The sequence below is a fragment of the Haemorhous mexicanus genome, chromosome 23 (genome assembly GCF_027477595.1).
Source record: "Haemorhous mexicanus isolate bHaeMex1 chromosome 23, bHaeMex1.pri, whole genome shotgun sequence".
Taxonomy (NCBI): Eukaryota; Metazoa; Chordata; class Aves; order Passeriformes; family Fringillidae; genus Haemorhous; species Haemorhous mexicanus.
This window is the reverse complement of record NC_082363.1, coordinates 360,477-378,074: the sequence shown is the minus strand read 5'-3', so window position 1 is coordinate 378,074 and position 17,598 is coordinate 360,477. Positions and strand designations below refer to the sequence as shown.

General features: G+C 48.4%; 2 protein-coding genes across 4 annotated transcripts; one reads left to right on the top strand and one right to left on the bottom strand.

Moving 5' to 3' along the window:
* Nucleotides 1-1,947: 1,947 nt before the first annotated feature.
* LOC132337842 (claudin-16-like) lies at nucleotides 1,948-4,364 on the top strand. The gene is made up of 5 exons (XM_059866780.1): nucleotides 1,948-2,112; nucleotides 2,395-2,497; nucleotides 3,184-3,348; nucleotides 3,498-3,689; nucleotides 4,261-4,364. The coding sequence occupies exons 1-5, from the start codon at nucleotides 1,948-1,950 to the stop codon at nucleotides 4,362-4,364; spliced, it is 729 nt and encodes a 242-aa protein (XP_059722763.1).
* A 2,160-nt stretch (nucleotides 4,365-6,524) lies between these two features.
* YBX1 (Y-box binding protein 1) lies at nucleotides 6,525-15,928 on the bottom strand. 3 transcript variants are annotated; one of them, XM_059866440.1, is made up of 8 exons: nucleotides 15,654-15,928; nucleotides 15,254-15,317; nucleotides 11,806-11,839; nucleotides 9,672-9,761; nucleotides 9,150-9,452; nucleotides 8,717-8,796; nucleotides 8,349-8,626; nucleotides 6,525-6,895 (listed from the first exon to the last, which is right to left on the bottom strand). In XM_059866440.1, the coding sequence occupies exons 1-7, from the start codon at nucleotides 15,808-15,810 to the stop codon at nucleotides 8,380-8,382; spliced, it is 975 nt and encodes a 324-aa protein (XP_059722423.1). In that variant the 5' UTR covers nucleotides 15,811-15,928; the 3' UTR covers nucleotides 6,525-6,895; nucleotides 8,349-8,379. The 3 variants fall into 3 exon arrangements, with proteins under 3 accessions (XP_059722423.1, XP_059722422.1, XP_059722424.1); XM_059866439.1 differs by having other exon boundaries at nucleotides 6,525-6,900; nucleotides 15,654-15,925; XM_059866441.1 differs by having other exon boundaries at nucleotides 6,525-6,900; nucleotides 8,349-8,614; nucleotides 15,654-15,921.
* Nucleotides 15,929-17,598: the final 1,670 nt, after the last annotated feature.

Below are 17,598 nucleotides of genomic sequence, written 5' to 3'. Positions count from 1 at the left end.
AACCTGAGCCATCACCACTGCAGGAGTTTTCACTTGTTTTCTGCTTAATGGGAAAAAAAGAAAGGTCTCAATTACCATTCAAAGACGTTCATTATCACCCTGGCATTCCAGCTCCTTTCTTTGACCCCTTTCCAACCCTCTGAAATCAGGTATCTCTCCTGGATCTTACGCTATTCCAGTGTCTTAGGCCACTCATTCTTAGGCAGTAATTGAAAGGTCTAATAAAAAACCGATTATTTGTCCCCCACCTGGGGAGAGTTCCCAGCAGGTTTCCACTGGTTTCCTCATGTGACATATTTGGGGAGGCTCCATTCCCAGCCTATGACTGCTCTAACTGCAGGGATGCCCATTATGTCTCAGAGCACAAAACCCAGCTGACGTACCTTGGACAAACCTTAAATAGCCCAGCACAAGCTCCAGCTGGTGCTGCGTATCCCTGACTCCATTAGATGAGTCAGGATCCAATCCCATCAGCGCTTAAAAGCCTTCCAGGCTTACATACCTTATCCCAAATCAGCAGCAACAAAGAGATTCTGTCATCACCCCTCTGCAACAAGGATGAGCCTGCAGTGAAGGTAATGCTCTCCATGAACACCTTTTATTATTGAGGTTTAGAGCTGATTTTCCCCAGCATTAAGAATTTCTTTCTCTTCCTTTTACTTGATTATATAACTGAAATGGTTGAACAGATTTTCTTCAAAGGCTCCAAAACAGCTGGGCTCTAGCAGAAAGAAATAATGCTCTGGGGAATTAGCTCAGAAGGGAGCCTGGGGAATTAAAAAAACATTGTAAATTGGGGTCGAAGAGACTGCCCACTTGGAGTGAAGCTGATGGAAATTCTCAGAGATGATGGGAGAGTGATGCCTTTACTACCAGTGACATCCTAAGAGGGGATGTGGGGGGAGATGGGGCACATTGGGTGTGGGGACAACCCTCCTTCCCACCTTTGCCCCACAGGGAGCCTGTGCCATTCCAGGGTGGGCAGCCTCTGGCTGGAGGTACTAAACCTGGTGAGGATGATTTATCATTTCATGGTAATTAACTCATGTAGCTCAGAAAGTTGTCTGGTGTTGCTAATTAACACATTTGTATGAATCCCTGTCCAAAGGGTTGTTGCAGTGGTTGCAACTTCAGGCAGTAAAATATTTGGCTTTTTGGGTTGCAAAACATGACAAAGTAGGATTCTTGCACAGGGTTTGCAGACACAATGTCCCCTGCTCATACCTTGGGCACAGCTCCCCTCTCTGCAGAGTCCCGTCATCTAGGAATGAAAAACATCCATCCAGTATGAAAAACAAATGGTGCCCTCCCTTTTCCTCTGTGGAAAGCCTTGGCAGCTCCTCAGGGCACCCACATCATGCCCTAGCAGCCTTTGTCCCCCTTGGAATGGGAGATATGTCTTTGGGCTTGTGTTTAAGATTAGGACACCTCCATGGGACACTTGCCTGTACTCCAACCTGGACGTCCAACACTTCATAGCTTTTCTTGGAGTGAAAAGCAAAAGCAAGAGAGGGTGGAGGATGTACCCACCAAGTCATGTGGCAGGGATGGAGATCTCTAGAGGTTCTCTGGAGACATGCTTAGGTCACAGGTTTTCCTAGCAGCAGTTATTTGACAGTGGTTTCCAGCAGCTCTTGATTTCCAAAGGGCAAGTACTGATGGTTGGCATCTTCTATTTGGAAGAGAGGGAGCCTATGTGGGAATGCATCCACTACAAAATTACTGTGTGTCTAAAAGCTTTCTCTACATTAAACCTGGTGGCCCAACCTTGGCTGAGGATATTAGAGCATTTTGACAGCAAGCGAGCACTGTGAGACAGGACCCAGATAACTCCTAGGTATCCAGAGGATGCCTGGCCTCAGTAGCACTTTGTCCTTGTAAGACTGGGTGTCTGGAAGTAGCCAGGGCAGAGCTGGTGAACATCTCTGTGCTCTTGCAGGTCTCCCCATGAGTACAGCCCTGCAGGTGACAGCATTTGGGCTTGCCCTTCTCTCAACACTCTTCCTACTCCTGGCCACGTGCACGGACTGCTGGATGGTCAATGCCGATGACAGCTTGGAGGTGAGCAGAGTAGCCACCTTTAAGGTGAGCAAAGCAACTATCATCATCAAGGTGAGCAGCTGAGAGCAAGGTGGGTGCCTTGCCATCCATGAGGTTGCACAATGGCTCCACAGGCTTGGAAAAGGGACATGGTGGGGCAAAGCCACTGCTATTTAAGTTGAAGGATTAGACTATTATAGAGGTGGAGCAGGAGAAAACAGAGAGCAGGTATGGGCAGGGAGTCTCCTGGTGTAGTGATGAGAGCCTGAAATCTGCTCTGCTGGGCTGGGAGTTCCATGGGAAGCTGGGGAGACCCTGGTGCTTTTTGAATGAGTGCCTTTCTCCTCCTTCCAGGTAAGTCATAAATGCCGGGGCCTTTGGAGGGAGTGTGTCACCAACATGCAGGATGGGGTCAGGACCTGCGACCAATATGACTCAATTCTGGCTGACCACCCAGGTGAGCTGACCTGGCCTGGAGGCATTTATTAAATTCACAGCTCAGAGTCTTCTTGAAAGGCAAGAGGGAAAGTGATTTTCATTGCACCAAGCTGCCCTTTGTCACTCAGCCACACCAGCATACCAAGCCCTGCAGAGATAATCTTTATGTTGGGTCATGACATGGAACAACACAGATTCAGGCAGTGGAGAAGGAAAGTAGTCGGTGTGGACTAAGGGGGACTGCCACCTTGCTCTGTGGAGAAGCGAGCTTTGCAGGGCACAGTCCCATCACAGCTAGTGATATGATCCATGCCAGTTCTAGTTTTTCACTGGTTTATTGACATTTGCTGTTAAAAATACCTGCTACACAACTTGGAGGAAAAAACAGTGTGAGCAGCAGTGTCTTCTGCTCAAGAATGGCTTGAGCAAGCAACTACATACCAGGTGCTAATGGGTATACTTTGAGTTGTTTGGTTTCTTGAGCTGGTCTAATCATGGGTTTAAGTCCTTATTAAGTTTCTGATTAACTTTTTGAGTACCTTCTCTTGGCCCACGGCAGGGATGGAGTTGGTGGATTCCAGTGTGATGGCCACTGGTGAGCTGGGTGACTCAAAAAGGACATGGGCAGAAATCTGAAGTGGAGACCCCTGTTCCTCTGATAATTCCTCATTCCTGTTTCTGGTTGTTTTTAACTTCCCTGCCCAGTGAAGATTGTGGTGACACGGACCCTGATGATCACGGCAGATCTCCTGGCTGGCCTGGCTTTGGCTACACTGGTCCTTGGGCTTGACTGCATCACCTTCCTCAAGGAAGATCCGTGTGTCAAACTGAAGATGTGCTATGGAGCTGGAATAATGCTCTGCACTGGGAGTGCGTGACTGGGAGAGCTTTGGAGCAGACAGACTTCATGTCCCACCGGGAGCTGGGGAGCATGCTGGGAGCTAGTGGCACCCCCTCAGTGGGGCTTGGGGAGCATGGGGTGTTGTACGGTTCTTTTTAACAAGCCTCATTCCTCCTAGGCATTCTGGGTCTCATAGGTTCCGTGTGGTATGCAGTGGACGTCTACATGGAGAGGGCCATGCTGGTGTCACGCAATATATTCCTGGGAGTCCACTATGACTTTGGATGGTCATGCTGGCTGGGGATGGCCGGCTCCATGGGCTGCTTTGTGGCAGCTGTCCTGCTGACCTGCTGCCTCTATGCCTGCACAGGTCAGTCTGTCTCATTCCACCCAATCCTGTCTCAAGTAGCTTTTTGCCCTGCAGGTGTAAGGGGTAAAGGACCAGCTCAGAGGGCACAGAGGCTTCTTGCAGGGCCCAGCCTAACCAAGGGGGACCCCTCTGTGCCCAACATGTGCCCCTTGGCTGGGAAGGCTACACAAGGCAGAACAGGGCTGAGTGAGGGGCCCCATAAACCCTATAGGGGCATGAAGAGGGTGCAGGGATCCATGCACATCTGTGAACCTCCAGGTCCTGGTGAAGGTGTGCTGATGTTTACTCTAAGCAGCAGCTGTGCTGGAGCTGAATCTCTGTCATCAGCCAAACCCTGAGACAGTGGCTGCAGGGATGTGCTGGTTGAAATACAGCCCTCCCACCAGGGACATTGGGCAGATGATGCCTCCCCAGACGTCATCTCCAATCTTTATGCCTGGTCCAACAGAGTGGAAATTAACCCTGCTGGCTGCCCAAATTAATTTCTCCTGCCATGTCCCCATGCTGTGGCAGTCATGCATGGCACCCTGCAACTGCCAGCCATGACACAACCCCAACTCTTTTCTGGTAGCCCCCAGAAGCCGCTGTCAATCCCAGAGGCATCCCCAGCCCCGGGGCCAAACAGCCATCCGGACAGCCACCAGCAAGATGTACGCCATGGATTCCCGTGTGTGATGGCCACAGCACCTCCTGCACCCCGCCCTGATATGGGACACTCTCCCTGCCAGTCCGACCCCATTAAAGCACTAGCACCTGTACTGAGACATTTCTGCAGCTGCTTCCAGGCTATGATGCAGCAAGCTGACTGCTAAAAGCAAAGGTACTGCAGCAGTCAGCCAGGGAAAGGTTTTTTCCCCACTTCCAATCAGGTTTCATGAAAATAAATTCCAGAAAAGTATTGCTTTAAGGAAAAATGCCCCTGTTCCCCGGGAAAGCTGTCAGGACACTGAGGGCAGAGTAGCTCCTCTGACATTGCTCAGCCCACGCTTTGAGAGAATTCAGTGGGAAGTCTTTTCCACACGGAGCAGCACTGACTCCATGTGGCTGGTAGCCCTCCCACACCAGCCCTACTGGAAACCTTCCCTGGGCTTGGACTCAGGGAGCTATGAGGCTTGTGCTCAAAAACTGGGTAAAACCAGGAGTCTGGAATACTTAGTTATCCATGTTTTCATGGGGGATCATAAAGGAACACTGAAGCCATACACATAAGGAGGTGAGTCAGTCTGAAGCCTGATGGAGATGCTCTACCAACAGATTGTGGTTCTTAAGTTCACACAAAATGGGAATTCTGTTTTCCGAATGAATTATCATCTTTCAGCATTTGTAAACTATAATGAAAACAAACCAGAACCTGAAACCACCAACTCAATCCCCACCACCCTCAATTACTGAATGCTGGTTGTGGCCTCATTCCCTTACTTCTCCCCCGAAGCTAAGCACACAGGCACCATTGCAGCACAGGGAAACCAAGCAGAATCTCCTCGGCACTGTCACCCTGAGAGGAGGAAAGTCAAGCTCTAGGCCCAAGCAGATGGTGCTGCAGGGGCACAGTCAGTCCCCAAAACAGACAGGTGTGAAGACTCGCAGTCCCACTCCTGCAGCCCAGCCAGGCTGCAAAGCACCTGCATCCAAAACCTAGAGGAGCTGTAAGGGTCTTCTTGAGCCATCTGCCCCCTCACATGAAGTCAAAAGGCAGCAAAGATGTTTTTTAGCGCCACTTCTCACACTTCTACAAGATGGAATGACCGGGGCAAGTCTGTCCCTGTTTCCTAGGACCCCAGGGACCTGAGAAAGGAGAAAATCCAAACACTGAGTGACAGGAAGGAGCAGAGATGAGATTGTGCTGTCAAACAGTAGTGTCTGGAGGGCAGGATGCTCACAGATGGCACACCCAGGGGATGAGCACGTGTGAGCATTAGCAGGTGGAGAGAGCAAATCCTAGAGCACTAGGATTGTTGGGACACCTGGGACGATTGGGACACTGGAGCCCACAGGAAACATATTAAGAGCACAGAGCTCACTAGTATGCAGAGGGGTCCCAAAAGCTGCCATTGGACAGTGACGCCCTCCTGCAGGTGCTCTGCAGTGGTTCTAACACGTGTTGTCAGACCATGGCACAACTGTGAGCTCCATGCTGAGGGAGCAGCCCCCACTCAGCAGGTTCTCACCATGGCAGTGGGGTGCAGCCTAAGCCAGTTTTGTCATAAGGCACAGCTCCATCTCCATACTTCTGCACCCAGCTGGCTCTGCAGTGCACTTATGGAGCAATTGTGCTATAGTACAGCCCCAATAACAAGTTTGGGACTTTTTTGGTATCTAGAACCTGGCACAGGCTGCCCTAAGAAACCATGGCTGCCCCATCCCTCGAAGTGCTCAAGGCCAGCCTGAACAGGGATTGGAGCAACCCAGTCTGCAAGCAGAAGGTGTCCCTGCCCCACTGACAGGGCATGGGATGAGGTGAGCTTTAAGGTTCCTCATTCTTCCAACCCAAACCAATGTGTGATTTTACCATTTTTGGGGAAGGGTTTCCCCCCCTTTTTTTTTAAGCACCATCACACCAAGTCAGGTCTGCATGTGCTATATTCCAGCAAGGACATAGCCAAGCTGTACCAGCAAGCAGCTCCTGGATACACACTGGGCTAGCACTAGAAACTCCTACCCCTCTGTGCCTGTCCATCATTCTCCAATGTGACTCAATTGCACCTTCATTGGTTTTTTTACTTAAACTTCTCTGCTTTACTCCACCAGCCTGTATACCTAAAGAGTAAAGCAGTCATTTTTCCCCCAAACCTTCTATGAATACTGAAAACCTTTAAAAGACCTAAGCACACATAGTAACTCTTTAAGACCTTTATTAACAGATGCTTGCAGTTTGACTTGAAAAAATCAGGCGTATATTTCATACAAATTAAAAATGAGGTTCTTAAAAATCTCAACGTGACCAGATATGAAACAATTTACAAACTTTTAAAGGTATATTGAGAAAAACCAGGCTTTTAAAAAACGCGTTTATCATTTCCAAAAAGAGAATTCTTTAGGTAAAAATAATAAAAACCCCATGCTGCATAGATAATGCAGATAGTTCTAGTAATCTGGTCAACAGCAAAAAGCAAGCACTTAAGGTCTTCAGTTCCAATTCTTTTGTTCATTTCTTATTGCTGGAATTTCATTTTCTTCTTCATTTCTTGAAGTCTTTTCTTTGATGACTAAACTGAAAAAGAGGGAAAAAAAAGGCTGATCAGACAGGTGTCAAAGGGTTAGAGGGGTGCTTTGTGTACCAAGGCTCACCTGCAATTCAAAAATTCACCCTAAGCTACCAGTCACAAGCCCACAGCCCAACCCTCACCAGCTACTTCTTGTCAGCCCCACCCCCCACCCCCCACAACCAGCTTTGCAAAGGAACAACGCCAAGACTCCCAAAGAGTCAGTCAACTTAAATCCACAGGGATCCCTCCTGTCATGGGGAAGGCTGCTTCCACCAAGTTCTGCCAACATTCAACCACTGCTCAAAGCACAGAAACTAAACCAAATATTCTCCAATGCTACCAGACAGCAAGAGCAACCAAGGTGACATTATCATATTCTTCTGAAGCCTATGTTCTAAGAATTCATCCAGGAGGTGTTGACCACTAAGATGAATACTAGGATACAACAAATGTTTGCCAAAAGTGAACAGAGATCACTGCAGCACAGTCTGGACAGTGAGTGAATGATTCATCTGCAAGCAGAACATGAAGAAGTAGAACCCATGCAGATCACATCCCCAAGCTCCCAGGTGGGAGAGGCTGCAGCTGCTGCCAACATTGAGCTGTCTCCCAGCCCAACTCCTCCAGCTCCTGTCCATCCCATCAATGTGACCACTCAGCCTGCTCCCACTACAGCCTAAATGCTTCTTTCACTTTCCTGCCCTCCAAGTAATAAGCAAGGAACAAAACAAACGGGAGACACACATGGGTGACAAGAAATGCAGAACAAAGTCCTGGCAATGAAAATATTCTGAAATTAGCAGAACTGTCTCTCAGGAGTCAGCACCAAACAAGCCTCAATCACAAACAGGTTCCCTTGCAACTAATCCAGCCTCTGGCCCCTGCTCTGCATACAACCCTTCTGAGTCCACATCTCAGCATTGCAGCAACAGCTCCCCCATGCTCTGACAAAGCCACCATTTCTACCAGTTTTTCCAGCACTTTGATTAGATAAAAAGCTGCTCCTGAGACACTCCTGCTAATTCCACATCACCTTTGTAGAAATGGATGCCAAGGTCTCAATGCCATCCACCTCCCGGTAGGGACTCAGCTCAGGCACTGATGGAGCTAGGTAAATCCCAGCATGTAAATCCCACCTTCTCCTGACTACTTTCAAGTCATTACATTGGCACTGCTTGAATTTCTGGGTGAGCAGAGACTGCTGTACACCTGAACTACCGCACACAGCCAAGATTTTAAGTGTAACAGTATTCCATCAATGACAATTAAAGCTTGTAACTAAGTCCTCCCAATTAGTCAGCATTGATGCAACAAAGCCTCACAATTCAGTTCTCCAGACACACTCACAGATCAGTTACAGCACATGTGACCAAGAAGAGCCTAAACACTGTAAGGCACAAATAAAAAGCAACAAAAGTCAGCAAATAGCATCCCCAGGCCCCTGGTCACCCACCCGGATGATGGTAGAGATGTTAAGCCGGTATTTACTCAGCCCCGCCCTGCTCAGCCTCGGGAGCGGACGTGTTCTCAGCTGGTGGTTCGGCTGTCTTCGTCTCTTTGCCATCTTGTGGTTTAGGGTTCTCTGGGCGTCTGCGTCGGTAGTTGAAATTACGGCGGTACCGACGTTGAGGTGGCTGCTGACTTTGGGTTTCATCCCCTTGGTTCTCTTTATCTTCTTCATTTCCATCCTCTCTAGGCTGTCTTTGACGAGGAGGACCCCTGAAAGTCAAGCTAGGCTTTAACTATGCAGCACCTGAGCATCACCATGTCCCGGCTCTGTTGCTGAACAAGGCTAAAACCAGCAGCTGATCTGCAGCATACCTGCGAAATCTTGGTCTGTAACCCCGGTACATGTTTTGCCTGACTGGTCGGCCGTCTCCTGCACCCTGGTTGTCAGCACCCTGCAAGACATCAGGCCACAGACCTCCTCAGCCCCAACTAGAAATGTGCTAACTCCACAGCTTGTCACACTGTAAGAAAGGAGCTGGAAGGTTGCCAGTTCAGTCAAGGTGGACAGCAGTTCTAGGGAAGAGGTGCACACATGATGGAGAATCCTCCACTTAATCATTCAAACTGGAACACTCTGGTTTTTAGAAGCTGTAACATGAAGACCTTCAGCTACTTCATTTCACGCTACTGCCAAACCTTATCAAAATAATCTCATGTACCTACAAGAAGTGTCAAAAGGTGCATCCCATCACCCTGCTCCAAAGCAACCAAGCCCGTTTAGCATCATATGTCAGGCAAATGTTACCTCCACTATCTCTCCCTGTACGGGAGGGTTGGTGTATTGTGGACGACGCCCGTAGGGCCTACGCATATAGTAAGGTGGGTACCGCCGCCTGCGATAGGGACGGCGTTGCTGGGCTTGGCCTTCTGGGATGTTCTCTCCTCCTTCGTTCTTCTCCCCACTCTCACTGCTCTGGTAGTTCTGCTGATAGTTGCGTGGAGGACCCCTACGACGTGGATATCGTCTGTAATGGTTACGATCTGCTGCATATTTACTGCCCTGCACTGGAACTCCACCAGGTCCTGTGACATTAGCTGCCTCCGCACCCTAAAGAGTGGAAATAGCATTAGGGAAACAGTCACCATTCCACCAGCTACAGCATAACAGTCTAGTACTGAGCAAAGATTTACATCCACATTGTGAAGAAATGAAAAACCATTCACCTACTTGGATGTCATCAGGCATCAACTCAAACCACAGGCACCACACCAAAGCCTGCAACCTGGGTTTTCCATGTGCTCTCTGACACCCGAGAGATGTGTTTACCTTTTCTCCCTCAACCACATCAAACTCCACGGTCTCTCCATCTCCTACGCTGCGGAGGTACTTCCTGGGGTTATTCTTCTTTATGGCAGTCTAACAACACAACAGTGCAGGCACAGCATAAGAATACAAAGGAAGACATTTTTTTTTTAAGATTACTAAATACTCAAGTTTCTTTATCTGAGGAGAAAGACCTGTACTTCTGAAAAAGCAAGTTAATAACTGGAAAATCCAGGAAGTCATAAAATGTACCTGTATTATGCTCTGGAGCATCTGAAATGTGCAACAGCTTTACCATTAACTGGAAGCACCTGTCAACATGCTGTCTGCTGGCTAAAAAGGCAGTTGAAAACAAAGAGGAAAACTCTCACACCACACACTGGCTAATGCACTTCTATAATCAGTTTAAAATTCAACATCACTATGATAGTTAGACATTCCTCTGATGCCTATACACCAATATATCACAGCCTTTCCAATCACCCTCTTGGATTTCCAGCCCTCCATTATTTCCCACACACCACAGGACATAGCAGCTTTTGTGTTCCATCCTCTGTAAACATAAAAATGGCCAGGTATCAAGAGATCTCCTCCCTCCAAGGCTTCCAACACCAGAGTTTCTACTACAGGTCTAACCAATTAATCCTAAATCTACTCCAGCTGTGTATTACACAACAAGGTTTTGTCTTTTTCAGGTGTCAGCACCAGACAATACTCTGTATCAGTGGCCACCTGTCAAACATTACTAGAACAGACTCAGTTTTCAGTGCTCTGCAGTACTGGATGACAGTTAATACTCAATACACACCGTGCTCAGGCATGTCTTGCTTATCAAACACTTTAACTGAAGGGCAATAAAAGTGCAACAACTTTTATATAAATACCTGCCACACAATTTAATTAGATTTCTTCTGCCTAAATTGTACAAAATCAATGGAAAAACATGCCCACAAGTCTCAGTAGCTTTAAGGAAAGCCTTATTACAACAAGCAGCCAGTCCAACAGCTTTTTGTGACACATGAGCTATATAACAGGGATGGAGAAAAGCACACGCAGCTAGACTTCTCAAACAACCTGATTTCTTTCTGATTAGAGCCCTATAATGGTTTTATGGTAAAAATATTACACAGAAACAAATCATTAGAAAACTGTTATTTCAGAAACACAGATACCAGCTACAAGACAACTCCTGTAACACAACCAGTAAGTCAAAGTCACTTACAGGTGGCCCTACTTGCCCATCACGTCTGAAAGCCTCTCCTCAGGGTATGTATAACCTCTCACAAACCAGTGCCTCTAAAAGCTGGTAATTCACACAAAGAACAAGCATGAAGCTGAGAGATGATGAAAACAAAACACTTTCCAGGCATTGTTTTTCCCTTCCTTGGTGTTAACATCAGCAGCATATCCCTAATTTGAGACAAAAGAATGACCCACGGACTCCTAAATGCCAAAGTAGAGCAGATTCCACTAAGAATTCTTTGTGGGCTGCTTACTAAAGAGATCCTGAGCCAGAAAGAGCAAAAAGCAAATTGCTGATCACAGCAATTAGACAAAGAACTAAACCAAGGCAAACCTGCTCCATAAAGTAAGACACAGGTGTGGTGTGCGGTCTTGGTCTATTTTCTAGAGGCTTACCTATTTGCTATACATTATATCTAAGGATACATATCAGTTAAATTAAAAAGCCCTTTCTAAAATGTTGGTAGACTTTCACTGAAAGCCTAGAGCAATAAAATCTGTAATTCTGCCTAGGAAAAAAAAGTTTCATTGGCACTTCATCCCTAAGTTCAATTAATTTCTTTCCCTGCTGCAAGCTATTCATTTAACTTTATTTCCAGATGCTTACTTAACCACTGTATGAATCCACAAGGTGATTGGACTCCAAGCAGTTATCCCCAAGCCCATACTAGCATTGAGTGCATTTCTCATCACTGTACAACATCAGCCTACTTGGCTGATGTGCAAAATCCCAAAGTGCAATGAGGCTCTTCTTGCAATGCAACCAAGAATCAGTTGTTTGTGTTCAAGTAACAGTGAAAAGGCAAGGCTCTTCCACAACTTCAATCCTACTTAAATGGGTCAGGAACAGGCAGTTTCTGAGAGAGAATATTTTTAAGTTTCAAGGAAATCTTACCTGATGGACAAACACATCTTCCTTGGTGTCATTCCTGCAAGACAAAAGGAAATTGAACTTCATTAATAAAATGCACAGTAAATTAAAAATTCAGTTGTTTGGTACAAAGGCAAAATGCAGACCTATCGTAACAGGCTTTCAGCATTAGTCCTCAACCTGCTATCAACTAGTACCTATTAGCTTACTTTGTGTAGGAAAGAGATCAGCTTTCACAAAGTGCAAAGCGCAATGCTGAACATTCAGTAAGGTACATTCCTCCTTACTGCTGCATACCCTTCCATCCTTCACATCCCATCACCAGAGATGTTTGAACACCTGACAGTGACCACTCACTCCTTCCCAGCAGTGCTCTGTGGGAGACTGGCTACTGCAGCTTTTGGAAGCAGCTCTGCCCTTGCCACTGTAGCCTCACTTACATTCCCTCAGCCTCAATGTTTCATTTACCTGAGGAACAGCAACATCAGCTGCCCTGAAGGCAGCACAGTTGGTCAAGCCTTGGTCTCCCCTCTCAATAAACAGAAAAGAGCTCAGGTCTATATCTTTAAGGACCCAAGAGCACCCATCCTTCAGCATGACCCTGGCAGAGCTTTCTCAACTGCCATGAATCTAAACAACCACAGCTCAGTACCAGCTTCAGTAAGAAGTTTCTTTTCTGCTCTGAATAGGTACAACAGAGACAACCTTGTGCTGATTAGGGCTGCACAAGCCACCTCCGCCACTTCTGAAGCATGGACATCCCAGCTCACACCACACCAACCTACCCTCACCACAGTGTGAAGTTTCATTACAGCATGGAACAGTCTGAATCAACAGCAAAGTGGCTTTTATTTCCTAGTTAAAGACGTAAGTAAGCTTGTGTAAAAACATGCTCTGAACTGGAGTGCTCATGGCTAGTGGTAACAGAATACTTGGGTTGGTTTTTAGTAAGATAAAGCCAGGTGCTCCTTCCCCCTGGCTTTAAAATGTGAGATTTGACAATTAAACTTCCTCTAGAAACTCCATCCAAGCTACAGCTATTCCATCAGACCTCACCAGTAAAAATAAGTCCCCTTGTTTCCTCTTGAAATTGATGCCTACAGACCTCAAAGGTTACTGGGAAAAGGCAGCCAAAAGGCAGTGGAGCAGAGCCATTCTAATCTCATCTCCAAAGCCCCAAGAATGCAGCACTCAGAAGCCCTTGCAAAGCAAAGCTAAAAGAGTCTTCTTCAAAACATAATGTCCAAAATGCTGAAAACCTTCACAAGAGAATAGTAACATGCTTCTAGTAAAAATGCTAAGCACCTTCTTTCATCCTCAGCTGAAAAACAGTGGTAGGAAGTGCTCATCCACAAACGTGGGATGCCTTGTACTTTTGTCCAGGTTGAATTTGACAACCAGACCAGATACTTGTTTTTAAAATCCATTTGCAAAGCAGTTTCCATTCAAGAGGACATCAGAATTTTAGCTCGACAACTAACAAGGTCACGCAGATCTCACTGAATCAAGTGAAAAACAGGCCAGGTCATCTTTACAGCCTCATGCCACTGGCCACATCACTCCCAATGCTGTTTTCCAGCAAAGACATCAGGAAGCAGCAAGCATGCTGTCATGTGGATGATGGAACAACAGGACCATCACTTTTTCAAAGAAAATCTGGAAGGGGGCAAGAGAAACACCCATTCTGAAGGCCAAACAAATAATTTAACTGATCTTTGCAATATGCCACTCTTCCATTCACATCTTTTATCCACTAAAATATATTAGAAAAAGGGAAACAGACAAGCAGACAGATTAAGAAGATGCTAAGTCCAGCAGGGCACCAAATAGCAATGCCAGACAGTGCAGCTCCAGTTATGACACAGACCAAGCCAGTGGCTTTTTGCACATCCACTTGTTATTTTGGCAAACGCAAGAAACAACCATCAAAGACCCAGAATTCAAACTCCTTCCTATTTTGGAACAGAATAACACCTCTTAACATTAAGAACACACAGAAAATACCGGAACTGATCATGCACCTACATTAAAGCTCATTTTAGTTGTATAGCCTAATTTTATCTGAAAATTATTTTAGACCTGGCTAAAGCAGAGCCATGCAAGGGCAGGAGCTCCTGCACAGCTTCCCTGCAGCCAAGCAAAGATTCCAGAGCTGAGGAAATGTTCTCCCCTTCAGTTACCAGGCTCTAATCTCTTGATAATACAAGATCATGCTGGGTTTCTCATTACAAATGGCAACCTCAGGGATTAAACAGCTGCCAAAGTAATGACTGGGGAAACTACTCGGGTATCTCAACTAGCTGCTGCTGCTTCCTTGCTTGACTGACATCACAGAACATTTTCACTGCTGAGGAAACAGGAAAAGCCTTCCCTCGAGGTGGGGTTTGTGGCTGGGACTTGGGAGGCGTTTCCAAGCCAGAGACAGGACAGCTCTCAGTACTGGTGACTCCTCAACACTGGGAGCTGATGCATGGCATGATGAACAATGCAAACTGGGCAGACTGGGAGGCAAGTTTGTAAAGCTGCAGACACAAAATCAATTCAGGAGCTTGACAGAAAATTTAGACTAGTTCATAAAGTAACAGGCAGTTCAAAAAGGCAGTGTTTAAACCAAACATAATAAAAGTTCCAGTAATAACACTATACTTGCTTGCCTAAAGGGGAATTTTCCAGTATGCAGCCTCATTCTGAGACTAGGAAGTTTAAGTACCACGAATTAAGGGAAAAAGCTCTGGCAACACTCTGGGGAGGGTCCCCTCAACCAATGGCGCTAAGAACTGCCCATTTTAAAGAAACTTTTTTGCAGAGCACTTCCTCTCCTTGACAGGCCTACTTCAGGTACTTAAATAAGTCTCAAAACGCTCAAATTATTCTTTCACATCAACTACTGTCATAAAAAGAATCTTCTAGGCACTTGTCTCATGAGACCAGTCCACACACTTGAGTGAGGCAGCAGACTGTGCGAACTGTGCTCCTTTTGCTCATTTTCCCACATGTTGAGGGTGTCCTCATTAGAACGTGTTTTAACTACCAAGTGCTAAAACCAATTTTTGCTTGCATTGATTGAACTTCACGCAGCAGTTTAAACAAATACTGTGCAAATACTGTGTGTGCTGACAGCCAGTGTACTTTTATATCCTTAAGGGGAAAAAAAAACCCCAAACACCATAAAAGGATGGACCATAATGTAAGACACAGCGCCGTGGAAACAGACTCGCTTCAAGAGCGCAGATCTTGCCTAGGTTAAAGGACTCAAAAGCCAACCAGGCAAGCCCCGTGCGGGTCAGAAACCCCGGGGTGGAGAAAGGGCGTATCTCACCAGCTCCTTCTACCAAGCAGGGCGAGAGGCGGCAAAGGCACCGCCGGCCCCCGCCCCGCCTGTCACCCGCGCGACACAAGCGCCGAGCCGAGCCGCGCCGCGCCCCCCTCCCCGGGGCTCCCCGTGACAAGGCCGGCGCGTCTGGGCGCTCACCTGTTGATGAAGCCGTAACCGTTCCTCACGTTGAACCATTTCACTGTTCCCAAAACCTTCGTTGCTGCGGGAAGGGGCAGAGTGAAGAGGGGAAAGAGGGGAGGGAGCGGCGCGTCAGGGGCACGTGGCGGGGCGCGCGCACAAAGGCCCCGCGTGGCGGACATCTTGCGCCGCCCCGCCCCCACGCGGCACGCGGGGCCGGCGGCGCGCGGGGAGGCGAGGGAGAGGGGGGTGACTAACGGCCGCAGCGCGCGCGAGCGAGGACACGAGCCGGGGGCGGGGAGGGGGCGCGCACCGCCCCTCGGGGGGGAAGGGAGCGCGCGCCACCCTCAGCCATGGCGGGGGAGGGGCAGGGGATCGGGGCTTCCCACCCCATTCCGGGACCCCAGGCTGCCCTCACCGATGACCTTCTTGTCCCCGCCAGCGGGAGGCGCCGCCGAGGCCAGGCCGCTGCCCCCGTTCCCGGTCCCACCGTTTGGCTTGGAGTCGGCGGTGGCGGCGGGGGCCGCCGCGGGGACGGGGGCGGCGGGCGGCTGGGTCTCGGCCTCGCTGCTCATGGCGGCGGCTGTTCGGTGCGGACGGTGGTGGTGACTGCTCTTTGCGCCGCCTCCCGCGGTGTGATGGTGACTGAGGCCGGCCGTTGGGGGGGGGGGGGGGCTGCTCCCTGCTCCGGGCTCGCTGAGCTCCGCTCTCCGCTCCCGATACCGATCGAACTGGCCACAATGGCGGCGCGCACCGGCTAGCCACCCCGCGCGCCCCGCCCGCACGCGCCGCAATTCGCCACCCGGCCCGCCCGTTAAACGGAGAGCGACTCCATTGGCCTTTCCCCAACCCGCCACCGCCCCCCGCCGAAAACCTATTGGCGGCGACACCTGCCTTTCCTCAAGAGCGCGCGCCCATTGGTTGCTTCGCCTGTGGCTGCCAAGCTAGCTTTTCTCACCGGCCAACCCCGGGTCCCCGCTCCCGCCTCTGATTGGCCGTTCCGGCCGCCGCTCCCGCCCTCAACGGGCACGAACGGGGAAGTGCGCGCGACCATGTGGCGGTGGCTCCTGTCCTGTGCCGCTCCCGACCCCGCTTCCGTTCGCTGTAAAGACCCAGGGCAGAGCGATCCTGCGGGCGGCTCCGGTCCTAGCACTCCGGGGGCGCCCACTCCCGTTAGTGATTGCCAGAAAGGGCCTAGGAGCGTTAAATTCCAGTGGAAAATGACGGATTTGGAGCCGTGTCGGAGCTCCCCAGTCCACGTACGGACGTGCAGTTACAGCACTGAGCTGACCCGCGGGGAATCAGCTTTTCCCTAAGCATCCCATCCTTCTCTTCCCGGAGGGGCGGGGGCAGCTCCTCACCCTGAGCCATTCTACCCACCCAGGATGTCGTGAAAGCATTACTGCTGGGTCCTTTACCCTGCTGGACCCTTTGTCCAACCTCCCCCTCTCAGCTCCTCTTTGCCTCCTTCCCCCTTTGTCTTCACCTTACAGCAGCCTGGAGACACCCGACATCTCTTGCTGGACTCCCCAGAGGAAAGGTCGAGAGGAAAACCGTGTCCTTTTCCAACAATTAAATTTTCCTTAGGCAGTTGAAGAATGTGGTTGGTGGCCACAGATTCCTAGCCCTGCTTTGGCTATGTCATTTGTCTAACATGGGAGGAGGGAAACGTCATCAGCAACCACCCAGAAGGTCTCTGGGAGATGACCCACCACTCCACCATTTTTGCAACCAACATGTATCCCCTTGGGATCAGCCCTCTCAGCACAGCATACAAATCACTGTCCAGTTCGCCATCCCAGTTCCCCATATTCCACCCTGGCCAGGTGAGGGACTCCAATGAGGCCAAGCTCAACCCACCACATCAACCCATTAGGAACACTGGTCTCATCCTGCTCTCTTGGGAACTCTTCCACCTGATCTTCAAATCAGTTAATGAAGGGAAGGGCTTGAAAACAATAACACAATCCCACAAGGATCTGCACCAGGATGATGACCTGGATAAAGAAGCTAGAATGATGTCAAAATTGGATGCTGCTTAGTGACTGTCATAGTTTTGTATGGGAAAAAAACCCAAAAAATCCCCCTATTTTAAAAGTAATAAACTAACTAAAAATTTTACATTTTATTTCTTTACATTATCAGTAAAAAAATCATAAAAGAAAAATATTAAGAGTTTTAATTCTTACTACTTTTTTCTTTTAACTACTGTTAATAAAATTTTCTTCATACCCTTTTAAAATTTTAAGCTTACTTTACATTTCTCCTAATCCTATCTTCCTATCTCACAACAATAAATAAGTAATTAGCCAACACTAAAACCCACCACACTCATCAACATGTTAATTAAAAAAATCTCAACA